At 36.9% G+C, this 17,507-nt stretch overlaps 1 protein-coding gene across 2 annotated transcripts in view; it reads left to right on the plus strand.

Moving 5' to 3' along the window:
- The window catches only part of MLIP (muscular LMNA interacting protein), a 105,202-nt gene that overhangs the window by 55,759 nt on the left and 31,936 nt on the right, over positions 1–17,507 (plus strand). For both annotated transcript variants that reach the window (XM_063391839.1, XM_063391840.1), the window contains 5 exons: positions 4,672–4,743; positions 13,159–13,224; positions 13,307–13,390; positions 13,486–13,545; positions 15,462–15,506. In XM_063391839.1, the coding sequence (XP_063247909.1) occupies positions 4,672–4,743; positions 13,159–13,224; positions 13,307–13,390; positions 13,486–13,545; positions 15,462–15,506 (327 nt within the window). The remainder of the gene's footprint in view (positions 1–4,671; positions 4,744–13,158; positions 13,225–13,306; positions 13,391–13,485; positions 13,546–15,461; positions 15,507–17,507) is intronic.

Genomic DNA, 17,507 nt, shown 5'->3' on the forward strand with positions numbered 1-17,507 from the left:
AGGGAAGGGAAGGGAAGGGAAGGGAAGGGAAGGGAAGGGAAGGGAAGGGAAGGGAAGGGAAGGGAAGGGAAGGGAAGGGAAGGGAAGGGAAGGGAAGGGAAGGGAAGGGAAGGGAAGGGAAGGGAAGGGAAGGGAAGGGAAGGGAAGGGAAGGGAAGGGAAGGGAAGGGAAGGGAAGGGAAGGGAAGAGTATCCAAAAACATGCAGCAGGTAGGTGAAAATGAGAGGAACTGCTATACAAAAAGGAGTTAGTTGCAGAAGGCACCAGAGTTGCAGGAGGCTTTCCATCCTCTTTTATCTTATCTTTGCACTCTGTGCTTCCTTTGTGCTGTGTTCCCTTCCTCTAACTCATATCTGAGCTCTGTTCATCACACAAAGTCTATCATAGTTTATTGATTTATTTGCTCACAGCACAAAATTACAGCCTGGTCTGCCAGATCAAGTTGTGTCAGTTGTGCTTGTAACAGCTTGGCCATGGCAGGGGTGACTTAAAAATGTTAATTGGAAATGAGAGGTTAAATCAGCACAAAGTAGCAATTGTCATGAATGGTTCTTTTAAAATCCAAACAAGCCAAGAGGAACCATTGTGCCTAACAGAGCTGTGCAGTGTTGTTACACCCTGTCAGTATTAGTTAATGAAACAAAAAGAGATATGAAATTGTAGAAACTCCAAGAAAAAAGCCTGTGAGATCAAACTGTAACACATGACCAAGCCTGCAGATTGCAAAACAGTTGCAGTTCCTGCTAGCTGCTGCATTGAGCACTATGAGGTCTGGCAGTAAGGAAATTCTCTGCTTGTGACAGACTTATTGCCTGGGTTTATATTTGCAGAGGTTATTATACTCCTTCTGTCTTTCCTACTGTCCCTTTTCCTATTAATTCTGCTATATCATGCCATATGGTGGCACTTTTGAAACTGCCCCACCATCCCATGGAGACTGGGAGAGTGTCCACCTGTATAGCAGACTTGGACCATTAATCCAGTCTAATTTTTAATCATGTAGATGAAACTGACTCAGCTGGAGATATGGAAGACCTAAAATATCTAAATCTACTGCAGATGGGTGTTCAGTGCAGGAAAGGTCTCCCATGGCTTTAAAATGTGAGTCTGAGACTTCATCTGCTGTTAATAATACTGTTCATTTAACCCCCCTCCTGCCCTCACTTATTTCCATCCCTAGATTATAGTATAGCTCAATGAACTTTGCTGGTGTGTTAATGGTAGCAGGCTATTCTGTGACACTCCAGCCTCAAATCTCAGTATATTTCCAGAGGAAAAAAAAATAAAAAGTGTTGAGAAGAGACAACTTTAATATCCTAAGCAACATTTAGGTCTCTTTAGTACTAATCAGCTCAGATTTATAACTAGACAAAAAGCAGATTGCTTCATCTGACAACTGTTGACACGTGACAAAATCGTTTCATGTATGAGTGTGCTAAGTGAACATCAAGGGGAAAAAGACAGCACCTGGAAGTGCTTGCCTTTGGTATAATTTGACATTTTTAATTTTTCAACCTTAATGTTGCTTCAACAGTCATTGCAGCAACATTAAGACACACATTAAACCAACATCTATTAAACCAGAATTTGGAAATGCACCAATTAATGAAATCAAAGGATAACCTATTAATTTGTTTAACTGTTTGTATATGTATATAGAAGCATGTGCTTGGTTTATATTTGTTAATTATTTAAAAATGGGAATGTTTTGCAAAGTGAATATAAACATAAATCCACAGATGAGTGTGAAGTGACAACTTTGGGTGACCACAGGAACTAAAAGCCCTCTCCCTAGACTCTGTAGATACTTTAATAGTGTCTTTGTGAACCTAATATAGCAAAATGGGCAGTGAGGCAGAGTAGGGACAGATAAATTCTGCAAGAGCAGTTGTTAGAATAACAACTTCTAGCTTTCTGGTTTGAAAAAACTTTGTAGTGGTTCCATGGGGTATCATGCTTCCATATTATTTGATTTTTCCTATTTGAATGTAGCTCAGGAATGCATATATATCTACCCAAAGCAGCTGGGGAACAAACTGACTTTAGAAACATGTAACTCAACACAGCTGCAAAACTTACCATAAAGCAGGAAAGATTATTCATGAGGAGCTCTATGCTACAATGCTTGGTCACTGATTTTAAGCCTTTATAGCACAAGTTAGCACATTTTGCAGTGCCTCATGGGTGTGTTAGGTGGTCATTTGAACAAAAAAACACGGACATTTCCCTCCAAACTCTCCAGACTGACATTTGCCCAAGCTCTGATGTTAGAATTGGTTTGCTTTTGGCTTTTTGCTGTGGTGCAGACCAGCAGACCTGTCTGTCTGTGGCTGTTTAAAATTACTGCTAGATTCCTAAGAAACAGATTATTGCATGTATTTAGACATTGAAAAAATAACTTTAAAAACATGAAGTAATGTGTAAAGAAACATATTCATATAGATCAGAAACTGAATTAAAGACTTTCCACACATCTCAGACCTTCAAAAATAGCACATTGCTTACAGGTTCTGCAGTAACTGGAAGTCATGAAACACATGAAATCAGTATAGAAACTTTTACATTTTAACAGTCTGTTATGTCTTTGTTTAGTTCATATAATAGTACAACTAACCTCAAAGTGATCATAGTTCTCTTTTCATATGAGATGCATATTTCGTCATATGTGCATATGAAATACATCTTCACTAGTGAAGTGCATAAGCCTATGCACTAGTGAAGATGTATTTCCCATGTTCAATTATACAATTCTAGTTGGAGATCAATTATAATCAAAAAATTATACATTTTGTGAATATGCCTATTTTAATATTTGGAATTTGGTCTTCCATCTCAGAGATCATTATTTTTTTAGTTTAAAATAACTAAACACAAGTTTAGTTATGCATAACTAAACTTATGCATATAGTTTTTGTATATGCATAAATATATCTATGGAGCTATGCAGTGTTGCTGTCTAAATGTTCAAAGGACAGATTCGACTCACATGACTTTTGACATTTGAAAGTTACATATCTAAGCACAATTTAGGTGATTCTATTACTGCTAGTGGAGAGCATATGATGTATTGAGAAGATGATTTTATTTTACCTTTCTATTTGCCTAATTTGGGATGAGATTAATTCTGTAGAAAAGCCTATAATTATAAAAAAACGTTAGTGTTGACTGCAGAAACTGAATGGTAGACATCCAAGTTAGAATCACTAAATCACACGTGAATTACTATCCCATGCTCTGAAGCCCCACCCACCAAAAAATATAAAGATCAGTTCCAGCATTTACATTTATCTGCTTTGTCAAGCTGTTCATTCAATATAATTCCTGTGATTGATGACTTCTTGAATGACTCATTCTCCAGTTTCCAACTAAGAATGAGTGTAGTCAAAAGCAAACAATATTATGTATAGAAAGAATCAAAAGTTGTGGCCTGCACTATTTCAAGACAGGTGTGTGGATAAATTTCTTGTCTGAGTTAAAAGTTTGCCCACTCTGCTGTCATTGAGACCTTTAGTAGATATAAAGAAAATAAAGCAATGACCCAAAGTGCAACAAGCTGTTTCAGACTGTTATCTCATAATCACCAGTATTTACTGTTGCAGGTAATGGTACATTAAAAAATGTGACCTGATTAACAAATAACTTTATTTCTGGCTGACTGTCGCAGAAATAATCAATCACTAACTTAAAATTCTATGTTGTGTGAATTTATGACATTTTTGTCAGATTGTTGCTTAAAAGGGAACAATGCAACAAGTATCTATTTAATACAATAATAATAACAATAATAATAATTCTAGCAGTCATGTGATTAAGAATCCTACCTCTTGAACTCCTATAAGTATAGAAGAATCTCATGAATCTTTTAAAAATTACTGAATTCATCCTCTGTATTTGTAAAGAAAATGTAAAAAATATGGTTTGTAAAGATTTCAAAATAACTGGGCAAACGAATATAGTCTAAAATATAATTTATTTGAAAATATTAATTTTTAAGGTTCATCTTAGAGTTTCGATACCCAAATACATACATTTTGTATGGTTTAGATTTCCAGTTCTGTTAGCTTTGTTAGAGTATGAAAGTTCCTATGCTTATTTTGTTTGGGTGGTAGAGTTATTTATTCAGGAGACGAAAAGCTGCATGAAGATTTAAATGATCTATCCACTCAAACAAGCAATTCAGCATTTAAAGATCACAATCAGTCTCATGAGAGCCAATCACAGTAATCCCACTGATTTCATGGTTCAGGATCACACCACTCAGCAACAGTTGTTGAGGTGGAGGTACTGACAGACGTAGCTGTGCATTTTCATATCAAATCACAAGAAAACTTGGAAAAAACTTACAGCCTCCCCTGACACTTATTTAAGGGTGGTAGTCAGCAGAAAGTGGTTAAACTTATTTTGGAAGCTATAAGGTAGAGGGAATTTGCTTTGTCCTACTTCATTCCTAAGAACAAAACATGCACATTAGCAGACCTTACAACCTTAAGAGAAACACTTGGTTTTTTAAAAGAAATAGTTTTTCTGGTAATACGTAAGAGTTGTTTTATTGCAACGTGTCTGCAAGATGATTGTAATTGTCTTTCATTCTGTCATACCTTTCCCCTCTCTTCCCTCTCTCTCTCTTCTACCGTTTTACTTCTCTTCCTGCTTTCTGGTTTACCCTTTTAGCAGTACAAGATCAAGACAAGCTACAAGGCATTTGCAGCAATCCCTACAAACACATTGCTTATGGAACAGAAGGTTAGTGTTCACTCAAAGGGCATTGCGTTGTATATTTGGGACCATTCAACTTCGTGTACAAATTCTGACATTTCGGCAGAATGTAAATTCTGGGAGCTAACTACTCAGGATTATAATTCCAGCCATTTTTCAGGATCAGCCACTTTCACTGAAGATCAAAGACTTCACTATTCTGAATTTCTGAAAATCAATTTACTATAATAAAGGAAAAAATCCCAGGGTCCTAAAGGAATTGCCTTTTATGGCAACATCTCAAAATCTGTTTTATTACTGGAAAGTGTCTGAAGTGCTGCTGTTCTGGGACCTGACAATCAGTAGATCTTGGTCAGTTAACGATTATTGGGCAGCTGTGCTTATATCCCTAAATTTAATATCCCAAAATATGCAATTTTGACCAGCTGTCTGTGATAACCATCCTGGCCACTGTTCTGACCTCTAACTTCCATTCCTTCTGAACACTGTAAGAGCTAGCCAGTGGGCCATTCCCAGTATGCAGTTTGTGGTAACAATCATTTTCTTTAGGGCAGGGAGAGAGATTCAAACCCCAGACTTCATTGATTTAGTACCAAAGTCACAGTCAACAAAGGCTGGGCTGTATAGTCGTATTCAGCCAATTCAACTTGGAAAGTCAATTGAAAATTAAGCTTTGCATGAAGGGTTCAAAATACCCTTAGATATTTATTTTTAAAATATTTTTCCCAAATTATTTTTTCTCAAAAAAATAGCTAGGTTTAATGAAATTTTTCTCTGATGATCAATGAGTTAAGTGTCTTGCATGTTTAACGACGTGTTTAATCATGCTAACATCAGTTTATAGCTTTATCAAAAAAAGCTTTCTGTTCAAGACATAGTTGAGGAACTTAGCCTCTGATTAATTTCTTTAAGCATTCCTGACTACACATCTAAATATTTATTCACATATATGGCTCAGTTGATTTCACTAGTAGTTTACAAAGCCTAAAGTTATTGGTTAGGGTGAACTTAACTGTGTACAAGATTTGAAGATGATTTTTTTTCCTTGAAATATTACTGATTGTAATCTAGTAATTATCAGTTAAGTGCAATAAATCAGATTCTTTTTCAGAAAAAAACAGACATTACTTTCTTTTCCAAAGTTCTTTTACTACTGAATGATTTTTAAAATCTTTTGCATAAAACCTGATCCTTCCCTTACTTAAATCTTGAATGCACTGATGAAGGTTAGGTTTGCTTTAGCTTGCAATCTGGTGCAATAAAAATGGCTCTGTAAAGGAAAATAGGTGATGCAAAAGATTCTAAACCCCTACAGAATGTATTTTGGGAGGATTTTGTTTGATCAAAAAGCCTGTTAGTGGGTGGAAGAATTTGATGGACTCCTAAATTACCACTTCATTGTTGACTTGACCTGAAAGGCACTGTTTGTGCACTCTGAGACTGCACCCCTCTGCAACCCAAGCCAGGCAGGTGACTCTGAGCAGGGTACTCACTCTAAGATCACACTCCCGATGCAAACTAGTGGGTTTATGTCAGCTGTCTGATTGCACTTCTTCATAAGAAAATAGATTTCTTTTGATAGTCTTGCTGGAGCTCTCTGCGGCATTGGCTTGCAATCTGCATGTTACTTATCCCCAATACATAAAACTGATTTGTGCAATCTAACACCAGCATGTGTAGAAAAAGTAATGACTCCAAAGAATCTGTGTTTAGATAGACTTTTGGTTATCTACCAATTTACGGAAAACCGTAGCCTTGGTGTATCCTTCAGTAGTGAAAGTGGTCATGAAGTACTAATGAGAAATCAATTCTCTGCCATAGGATTTGCCTTCAGGAGAGACTCTTGACTAAGTAACTTTGTAAGTGCATGTTTCAGCATTTCCTGAGCACATGCTTTCTCCCATCTTGGGAATTATGGATAACAATCTCCTATTGATCTGCAGCAGCAGCTAATTGTAGTGCACCTCAACGAGTCCCGTTGTCTTAGCTGATAAGAGTTTAGAGTCTGACTCCTATGAGAAACCATGAAGTAGTCACATGGCATACTCAGGTCCCATTTTACCAAGCCTTAATACCCAAATATTCTCCTCAAAAGTGTTGGATGGGGAACTCATGATACATTCTAGCTCAACAACAGTAATTATGCTGTTCCCATTTTATACACAGCATTAAAAAGAATGAGATTTAGGACAATAAGATTATAACTGCATAAGTGATGTTTTATTAGCATTAAAATAATTATGATATGATTAGAAATACAACATAATTTTAGATACATTTTTTAGCCTAAGGTGCTAAAAAGTTCTGTGATTAAATTAGAAATGCACATTGTCAGAAGTCAACTTAGTCCCACTGTGTGAGTAGTTACATTACTTAATTTAAGTGGTCATGAGAAACAAAATTAGTCAGAGTTGTATTGTGGGTGATCTTAGTAAGAATTCACCTGCAGTATTAATTAAGTCCCATGACAGAAAACTGCCAATCATGTGCCATGTAAGGTGCAATGATTTGTCTGCCTCTAAATTTTCTTGTGGTGTCTAACTTTCTTTCTCAAGTTTTCTTTTATGTTTGTGTAGATGCTTTGATTTAAACAGGCATTTTTCAACTTCTGCTTATGAAACCATTAGGCTGTCATCACCTCAGTGTCTTTTCTAGAACATGTTCTTCTCATCCTCCAGTACTCTTACTCAAAGAGAGTTGTTCAAGTATGTGCCCATTAGTAGAGAAGAACAGGCTGATTTGCTGTATATGCGTATACTTTGAGAAACCCAGAAGTGGCTTAACCTCATCAAATCTCCTGACTGGCAAACTTCCCAGCTGTTTGAGTTTGTAGGAACCTGATGTTTCTCACATCACTTGTTCTCTGCTCACAAAACGCACTATCTGGGATATCTCTAAAGAGACTGGGCTATAACTTACTTCACAGCCAGAAGAACAAAACTTGTTTTTAAGGGACTTACCCTCAGCATGGTCAGGCTGTGTCAGGGAGCAGCAAGAGGAGGTTGCTCTGCAGAGAGCTGAGATGGCAGCAAGGATGTCAGGGTAATGTCCTTGCCAGCAAGTGCACAGCTCCCCAGTGCCTGAGCAAGGATGGCAGAAGTGCTGGTAATGAGCTGATGATAACCAGGGTCAGTCAGCAGTGCCATCACAGCCACACAAATCCAGAGCTTTGAGGCAGGTCCACAGACTGCGATACTGAACTCTTCAGCCCAGCGGAGGATAGGATCCACTGGCCACAAGAGGAAGCTGAACAAGCTTAATATAGGCTTAAGGCAAAAATTTGAAAGAAAGAATTAATTAATCATTAGAAAAAATTGCTAGAGACTGAAATAGGCTTTTTATCACAAAAATTGAAATATCAAGGCAGGACAATTCTCTAGTTCCTCATGTTCCAGATAGTCCTGTGGTTTAAAGACATCATACTAAGTGGGCACTGTCATTTCTTCTGGCCTTATTAACACTGAGACAGTGAATCACCCTTCTGCAGACACTCACTCTTGTGTAGGTTTTACAATTACATGGATGTGATCACAGTCTAATTCAAAATTCCGTTCTGAATTGTGTATTATTTAAAAAGTAATGTGCCTGTTATTTAGAGGTTGTGTTTATCAAATATCTACTACAATGTCTTTCAATCAAAATGGATAGATGAAGAGTTTATTTCCAGGAGCTACAGAAAAATTTGTAACTTTAAATACCTCATGTTAAGAAAGAAAGGCAATAATTTGTGCAGTTGTAGAGCGATAAAGGACCTTGTTTGTCTGTAATAATAACCAAATATGTCAATGTAGGAGCAGCCTATGAACTCCTTTCTTTCAAGGACCTTGAAAATAGTCTCTTAAAACAAGTCCAACTTCATCTTCAGGATTATGTAAAATTTGAGCTGTAACCCAAAAACTGTTGTAAGCTTTGGATTTACAAACGAAAAAAGTATTCTCTTAACAATTCAGGAGGTTTGGGTCTGCAGCAAGGTCTGTGCAGGGGAATATGAGTTTGCTGTATTTGTCCAGGTACACATCCCCTCTACATACTGATTGGGGTGAATTTCCCTTGTCTGAGCATCATTTTTGTGGAAAGAAACATGGGCATACAAACTTGGTGTTGCAAATACTCTGCTCAGACTTCCCTCAGCCTGAACTGGGGATGAAGTGTGGCACAAGTGTTACAACCCAGGATGATGGAATGTGTCATGGAACAAACCTGCTTCACAGCTGAGGCTGATCCCACACTTACCAAGTCTTCTGAAAAACAGTATGTATGACTGGCTATGGATGGAAGATGTGCAAATGTTGTCTCATCTGGATTGCATTTATCAACTAATTGCAAGCAGAGAACAATAATTTCAATTCTAAATAAATGTAGAAAAAGTAAAATAGTCTTTCCATATTTTGCTACACTTCTTGGAAAACTCCAAAGACCTGGTAATTGTATCCTATCGCCTACAAACAGACTGTAGGCAGTGCAGTATATTCTCCTTGTGAAAGAAAAAAAATAAAGAAAGATATTTTCCTTTGCATGCAGAAGGAAAAAGAAGGTATGTTGGATTTTGTTGTTGTATTTTTTGGTTTTGTTTGTTTGTTTTTAATGAAAAGGAAGAAATGCAACTGAGGAAATATGGCGGCATGCAGCTACATTGAAGACCCAGCTTTAAGTTCTTGCCTTTAGGAACTCTTAGTTATTGTATTATCAAAAATCCATTGCTATAGGAACTGATCATGGCAAATGCAGATACAGGTTGCCCCTTGAAATCATATAGCAGGAATCTGGAAGCCAATTTTCTTACTCTCAGATGATTGACCTAACTGCTGGACAATTGGCTATTACCAAGCCTGTCAGAACTTTCTGGACCTGGAAAACATTTCTGACAAGACTTTGTTGAGAATATTTTGATAAAAATAGATTTTAATTTTCCCCAAATACATCTGGTGTGCACTTACTAGGTGAATTTCTTGCATCCAGATTATGTGTTCACATCAAAGTGTTACTCAAGGCTAAAGACAAATGCTGCATGGTAAGAAAGTAAGGCAATAATTTGTCCACTTGTAGGACTAAATAAAAGACCTAGTTTGTCTGCAATAATAATCAAATGTGCCAGTGTACGAGCAGCCTATGAGCTCATTTTTCATGGGCCTTGCTCTTTTCAGTATTAATTGTTTTATAGGACAGAAAATACTCAGTATAATTTCCGTAAAAATTTCAGGATAATCCCACAGAATCTTCAAGAAAGGAGATAAAGGAATCAATGATATATGAAGTTCCATTATACAGTGGGATTTTTTTGCATGTGCTGAGAGCTTAGGAAAAGAGCAATGGGAAACTTATGCTCAGTCCAGGGCTTTCACAATACAGTAAGAACAAAGCTATATCAGATCTAGGTCACAAAATTAATTTTTTCTTTTTCTATTAATATGGTCCATTGGTGGATGAAATGATGTTCTACATTTCCTGTATGATGCCTGGACCTTTCATCTTTTAACGAAATACTGGAGATTCTGTTTGGATGATTTACCACTATCCTGTCAGCTCTGATACAGTTTTAGCAATCAAAAAGGAACAAAGAGGAGGGAAGGGTTGTAGTCATCAGTGATGTCCACGGCACAAATGCATCACACCCCCAAAATTGCCCTTTTCAAGGAAAAACAAAAGAAGTGATTCAGCAACTGGTTTTTTTAATTTTCATTTAAATTGCTTTACATTTTCATTATCTAAATTACAATGTTCTTTTAAATGTGATGCAACTGTTGTTTCATATATAATCAAAAATTTGAATGTCTACATAAGAATGTTCCACTTCTAATATTGTTAGACCATCAGCATAGGAAGTGAATATTGAATACTGTTGAGTGCGCTAATCAGCAGTATGTAGATAGAAATTAATCATAACATTTTTGCATGATAACATCAGTAATTTTGAAAAAAGTGATTGTACATTTTTATCTCCAATTTTTTTTATGTGGAAACCTAAAAATAAAAAGAAAGTATGCTGAAAAAAATGATGTGTTTTGAAAAGCTAACAACAGATTAAATAGAATCATTTATCTTTTTAGAGGTGGTAGGGACAGTTATAGAAAGTTTAGTTTCTTGTTTCTAGTCTTTTTTTTTGGAGAACTCATCTGTTGAAATAAGAAAAAATAAAAAAATAGGAAAAAGAAAAAAGAAAGAAAAAAGACAAGAATTAAAGAGGTTTAAGAGTAAATGAAATTAGATTAACTGGTTTGAAGATTAAAATTTTCTTTTCCCAAAGGCACAGAAAGGGAGAACACTGCAGCTTTTTCTAGCACAGCTTGTGCATGGTGGTTGTAACTCAGTGGGATTATGAGAGCACAGACCTTGTTGCTGTACTCTCCTGAATTCCTTAGTCACTGAAGGCTCCAAAATGAAAAGATAGTTGGGAACTCAGTTTCTGAACCGAACCAGTCTTGATTCTGAACAGAGACTTCTGGATATAGCTGCAATTCCTCTGGAAAGATTCCCCCAAATCTTCAGGGTAGTTATTTCTTACCCTTGATTTTGTTCACCCACTATTCTTGTGAAGTGAATATGAAACAGAAATATATTGTTTTTTCCTTAACAATCCCTTTATTATGTTTATTATCTTACTGGTTTGTTGAGGGTTTTGAGAAGTTTAGATATTTCCCCATTCCAAACCCATGAGTGATTAAAAGTTTTCCTTTTTCCTAACTCACATTCAAACTCATCATCCCTCCACGTCAGGCTGCATTGTCAATCCTGACCCTAATAGGTACTGAAATGACTCTTCTACTTAATTTTATTGCTTATTGAACAAGGGACACTGTATTTGAGTGCAGTGATGACCTCTCTTTGGCTGAGCCTTCCTCTTCAACAGGACTTTGTCTGTCTTTTTGAAACTCTAGCTGGATGACAATGATGAGAAAGAGATTTCAGAGATGACAAAGACTATCTTTTCATGGTCTGTCTTGGGAAAAGATTACATTAACTTCTGTATATCAAAGTGAATCACTTTTATGTTTTGAATTACAACTACTGTAAGGCAAACACATTTGTCAAGAGATAGAGAGGAAGGAAGAAATGTTTGGAAAGAAACTACTAATTTTAGTAGAAGACATGGTGTTCCATAAATGTGCTTTTGTGCAAGATCATTTGTGGGTGGTATTATAATAATTTTAAAAGTAAATTGTCATTAACTTTTCACTTAGATGTACACAGATGTATGCTGCCAGTAGCTGGACAAGGAAAGAAATCAAATGTACTCAGGAAAGTAAAACTCAGAAATAAGTATGCTTCTTTTCTTTTTTCTTTTTTAAAGATTCTGACATTTCCATCACAGGTGCACATATGTCTCCTGCATTTGGCAGCCCTCACACCCACTTCAGTGGAACCAGTCCATTAACTCAGAATCCCACATACATGAAGAAGGGCTTTACTGGAATGCTCTTTTTTTCTCTTATACTTTAAAAGAAACAAAATTAACAAAATGAAACCATAGAAAAACATAATGTGTTAAACAAAAAAACCTCCACAAACCCTGCAGTTCCCTTCCCTGTAGATCAGCTTCAGCAGACACATCAGCAGGCTTCCAGAGTAATTTTTGGTCTCAGCACGGTTTCTATTTGAAAATCACTTCAAAGCAGAAACGGGTGATGGCAGGGAAAATGTGCTTCACAGATTCTGGATGAAGATGAAAAGGGAACTGAGCAGTGGATTTTGGCTTTTGAGGGTGTTTTGTGACCCTTATAAAGTGAAGGGTTCAGCAAACTGATTTCCACTGTTCTCAAACCTGCGTCAAGTACTGGTGTAAGAAAGTGAGTGGTACAGCCAAGTAAAGGAAGCTTATGTTTTGTTTTGGCAAGATTGCATACCTGATTAGTGTGAGATCACAAATAGAGTATAGAACATATTTTGCTTCATATATTTCTGATTTCAGACTAAAACCCAAGAATGGGCAACACTGGTTTTTTTGCATGGTGAAATCACCATCCTGTTTGAACAGGAGACACTTTTTACAAAAAACATTTACTGAAGGAAAAGGCCTTCTGTGTGTTTGGGTCCCTGCCTTGTCCACCTTTTCAGGGCTGTTGGCTCTCTGTTGGCACAGAGCACGCAGGCCCCAACACTTCTGTGGCACACCGTGCACACTCACTGTGTCATGTTTACTGTGAAGGAGGGGGCACTGTTGAAGGAGAAGACAATTTGAACTGGTAGTTTCTGATTTTCCAAAAGTGGAGATGATTCACCCTGCTTGAATACTCTCTTCTCTGTAAACCATATCTACATTCTGAATCAGGTTTTGGTAACCTAAAGAACTTTACTTGGCCTGTAGTTTCTTCTTTTTTTTTTTCCATCTTTCCATTGTGAAAGAGAAAGTGCCACCTTTGGAAACAGAGTATTCGAAAAAGTGTATGTTTGCTTGGTTTTCAAAATTTTCAACTTAGTGTCACACCAATACCTCTTGAATTGCAGGCATTAGAAGAGCCGACCAAACCTGCTAGTGTGACTGAAGGCACTGCTTTGGACACTCATTCAGAGGTAGTGATGTTATTTAGCTTTCAGATCTATATTTGAAAGCAAAAAGCAAAGTTTAACTGAGTGATCCATCCTCCCTTTTCAGATGTGCTCCCCTGCCCAGCTCAGACAACAAACAGAAGAGTTGTGTGCTGTCATTGATCAAGTCCTGCAGGACCCCTTGACTATGGTAAGCCATCAGTATGTGGAATGGACTTATTATCTTCCTTTCCTTTTGTCTCTTGTCATTAATATGTCCATTCTCTGTTGAAAATAATTTTCCAGCGCCGGTGTGAGTCTTCTCCAAGTTTTCTGCAAATGAGCACAGAGTCAGATGTTGGCAAGGTAGGTGAATAAACCCACCTCCAAGGCAAGGGCTCTTTTCAAGTAATTATAAAGGCAGGCAAAATCAGTGGACAGAGACTGCTCTGTCTTGAACGGAAAAACTTCTTTGATGGCCTTGTTCATCATCTGCAGTGAAGTACACAAGGCACTGTCACTAATATTGTCACTATAACAATCAATACATACAAACCTATTTTGCAAAGCTCCTTTAGCCAAGGTGCAAAGCATCCTTCAAACAAGTCATCTAACTATGATCCATTGTCTGTTTTAATCTGATTTGTCAAACCTCTCAGAAACAGTAAAACCAGTGGCAAGTCAAAGCTGCAGCTGAGAAATGCAACATCAGAAGTGTTTGGTGGTTAAAAAGAAGCATGGAAATACAGAACTGGAGCCCTGGAGTCAGTGCAGTCTTTGCTGTAGGATGCCTTCCTGTAGTCAGAAGGAGATATATTATGAAAGAGAAATAGTTTATCAAGTCTTCAGAGGCTACAAATCTCTCATATCTTGCCTGCCACAGGGCAGGGTCCCTGGCCTTCTCTCAGACTTCATCCCATCCGTGTGTCCTTACTACAAAGCAACCAATCTAGCTTTCTAGCTTCAGTGGCTGGAAGCATCTTTCAGAACACTGGGGTTGTTTTCAGTTCATTATTTATTTTCAAATAATGGGAGTATTAAACTAATAGTTGGACTTGCTCTGAAGTTCTGATTTCATTTAAAGTCTCACCACTCCCAGAAGGAGGATGTCTGTGACATCTCTTTCTCCTGGATAACTAAGAAATAGATAATGAGATGCAGGGTTAATTTTCTATTTCTAAGCTTCTGGTTTCATAAAGTTATACTGATATGCCTTCTGGGTTCAGAAGGATGGCTAACCTAGGGAAGAAGGTCTTGCATTTAGTTTGCTCCAGGTGAATTTAAGTTACTTTTCATAGCTATGGGAAAGTAAGAATGGCAGAAATCCAATAAAAAATGGGAGGAAAGCAATTTATGGCAGATGAACACATCAAAAAGTTAATCCATTCAAAAGATCCTACTGAATCTCCAGTCCACCATGCAAGAGTAGGGCTCAAGTCCAGCATTTCTCAGTGGCTATATTGAATATACAACTCAAATTTAATTTTCATTTTTGAAATTACTTCTGTCAATCAACATGCAGTGGTGAATTGGACTCTAAGAGGCTGAAAGACAGAAATGTGATAGCAGGAAAAGGATGTGCAGACAGTGTTACTAAGTGTGTTTTCCAATGCCTGAAGAATCTGGAGTGGTGAAAATGCTGCTACCAAGCTTAGTTTGAGTGTCCAAAAACTACTTCCTTGGACAATTGAGAATGGAAGGCATCTTTTAGCAGTCATGAAATCAAATAAAGGGGAGTAAAAGGTGAGCTTAACAGGATGTAGCATAGGGACCAAGCTAAAAGTGCTGAGGATCTCAGAATGAGGTCAAAAAGTGCTTAAAAGTAAAAGTAGGTCAAAGACATAAGTAAAAGCCTTGATATTGTCATGGATTAGTCAAATTAAAGCAAATTCTTGCACATGAAAACATGGAGAGGTAATAATTTGTGTTTTGTGAGCAAATATAACTTCAGTTTCATGGGGCAATGATACCTATGGCTGTCTAATAATAAGCATTTTGTTAAGAGAGTTCTCACATTAAATGCCATCCTCAATAGAGCAGGATCAATATTTTTGAGCAGTAAAATTATTTTTTAATATTTTAATTTTAATTATAGTATTTTCTATAATAAACATACAAGCAAAACTTAAATATGCCTTGGTCTCATGTATGGTGTGAATCTTTCTGGAAAACATAAGTTCTCCTGAATTTGAGCAATTAATAAATTCTCTTGAACATCTCTTGGAGTTACTGTTCAGAGTAACTCAATATATTGATTATATATCTATTTGGTTTTTCACAAGATGTCAACAACACTGCAGAAAGCAGCTGGCCGTGAAACCAGATATGTAAGTACTTTACAAATACTCTGTATTTTGCATGCAAAAACACTCACTTTGTCTGCTCCTAAACAATCCTGGGTGAGTCTGAGCAAGCATCTGCTTGTGATATCAGATGTTGACTAGCATAGACAAGCACATATGTTACAGTGTTGGCATTTGAGACTTGAGGTGTCTTCCCACTGTAGGAAATCCATCCCTTCAATTTCTTCAATTACCTCTTCTTCAATTATTGAAACATTAAACTCAATTAACATTTTGACTCTCTCTAGCATACACAGTTACTGCAGGTTCCACCTTTTACTTGCAACTCATTTAGTTGTGTGGTGAGAAATCTCAGCTTACTATTCATCATTCAGCATTTCTATTGAACCTCAAATCAAAGCAGTGCTGGCAAAGCAATAGAGATCTCCCAGTTTTATGCCAGCACAAAGCTTGACTGATCAATTCAGTTTTTCTTCTTGAATGTGGCAGTATGCATATTTTATTGCATACTGTGATTTTTGCTTGACAGATTGTGCTGGCTCATACTAATTAGGAAGAATATCAGAGGAGAGCTTTTTAATGAAATAAAAGAGTGTACTTCAGAGGTAGTCTTTGAGAACAGAGTGTATTTAATAACACTCCAGTGCAAATCTCCAGCTCCCAAAACTGGAATACGGACATATACCATAAATTCAGGCATCCAGCTTAGGGAATGGCCTAGGGATGGCATCAAAAATCACCCTTACAAACACTTTTTTTTTCTGTTTCCACCAGAACTTTCTAGATGAATGAAACAAATCAATATTTTAAAATACATTTGGGAATAACACAGAGGTTTATTGGAAGGCTAATCTTTCCTATAAACTGTACAGATGTGCTGAATTTTTTGTGTCAGGAGACAGACTGAGGTCCCCAGGCTGCGCTGTGGTGCCTGAACTGGAGGGGTCCAGGCTGTCCTGTACTCTGCCACTGCTGTACTCTGCAGCAGAGTCTCCTGAGGGATGTATCAGGTGTCTATAATAGCATAGGTGCATCACAGCTCTTTCCTCCTCTCTTGCTCTGCTTCCTCAGTAGGATATAAAAAGGCTATTTCTGCCCCAGGTAATAATCCAGGTGGTGGTTTGTCCTCTGGCCATTAGTGCAAGGGCACACAGAAGTGGTTTTCATAGAGTTATCTCCTTTTTGTGTTTACATAACTAATATTGAGATGCTTCTCAAAATGTTGCTTAAGGGCATTTTTGGTTAAAAGAGGAGCTTAAATTTGTTTATGAGTAATGCTAAAGTATTGTTTATAACCACCACATATAAAAGAGTATGTATGCACACATGATAATATTGCTACCTACTTCAATAGGTTATCTAAAATAGAAGATTATAGAAGTGTGTTGAAGTAGCCTGCCATTTAAAAATTAAAATTTTATACATTTGCCTTGGCCTCAGCTGCCTTTTATCTTCTCATGAACTTCAGAACCTTTTAAGGATGTAAGTGATTGTATAAACAGCAAGGGAGTGTATAAAAAGTATGAAAACTAACTTCAGTTTATAACAGCTGACAACTAAATACTACAGTTTTAATTTAACAGCTTCTAAAACTGTATGGTCTTTGATATGATTCCACTCATCATTTAATGATAATGCATCTCTGTTGGCTTTAGGGATGATACCGCTGATTTTTAATAATAATACAATTATTCTCTAGATAAGAATTTCTCATGATTAACTGGAAAATTAATATCCATATTATTGACATATATGCCTAAGCAGGATTGTTCTGGTTCTCCTACTGTAAAGTGAGAAAAGGTTGAGAAGATACTCAACCCAGCCATATTCATAATGTTAAAAACATTGATGCTGCAAATTAACACATAATGGCAGGCTCAGAAAAATAAGATTTAAGTTTTAAGATTAAATAAAGATGAAAAAGGGAAATTTTGTTGCTCTTGGAAAAAAAAAAAAAAAAACAACCCTAACATCTTAACAGGCATTTGATCATATCTAGAAAGAAACTAGAAATTAGAATGTTTT

Source organism: Prinia subflava, chromosome 2, assembly GCF_021018805.1.
Source record: "Prinia subflava isolate CZ2003 ecotype Zambia chromosome 2, Cam_Psub_1.2, whole genome shotgun sequence".
NCBI lineage: Eukaryota > Metazoa > Chordata > Aves > Passeriformes > Cisticolidae > Prinia > Prinia subflava.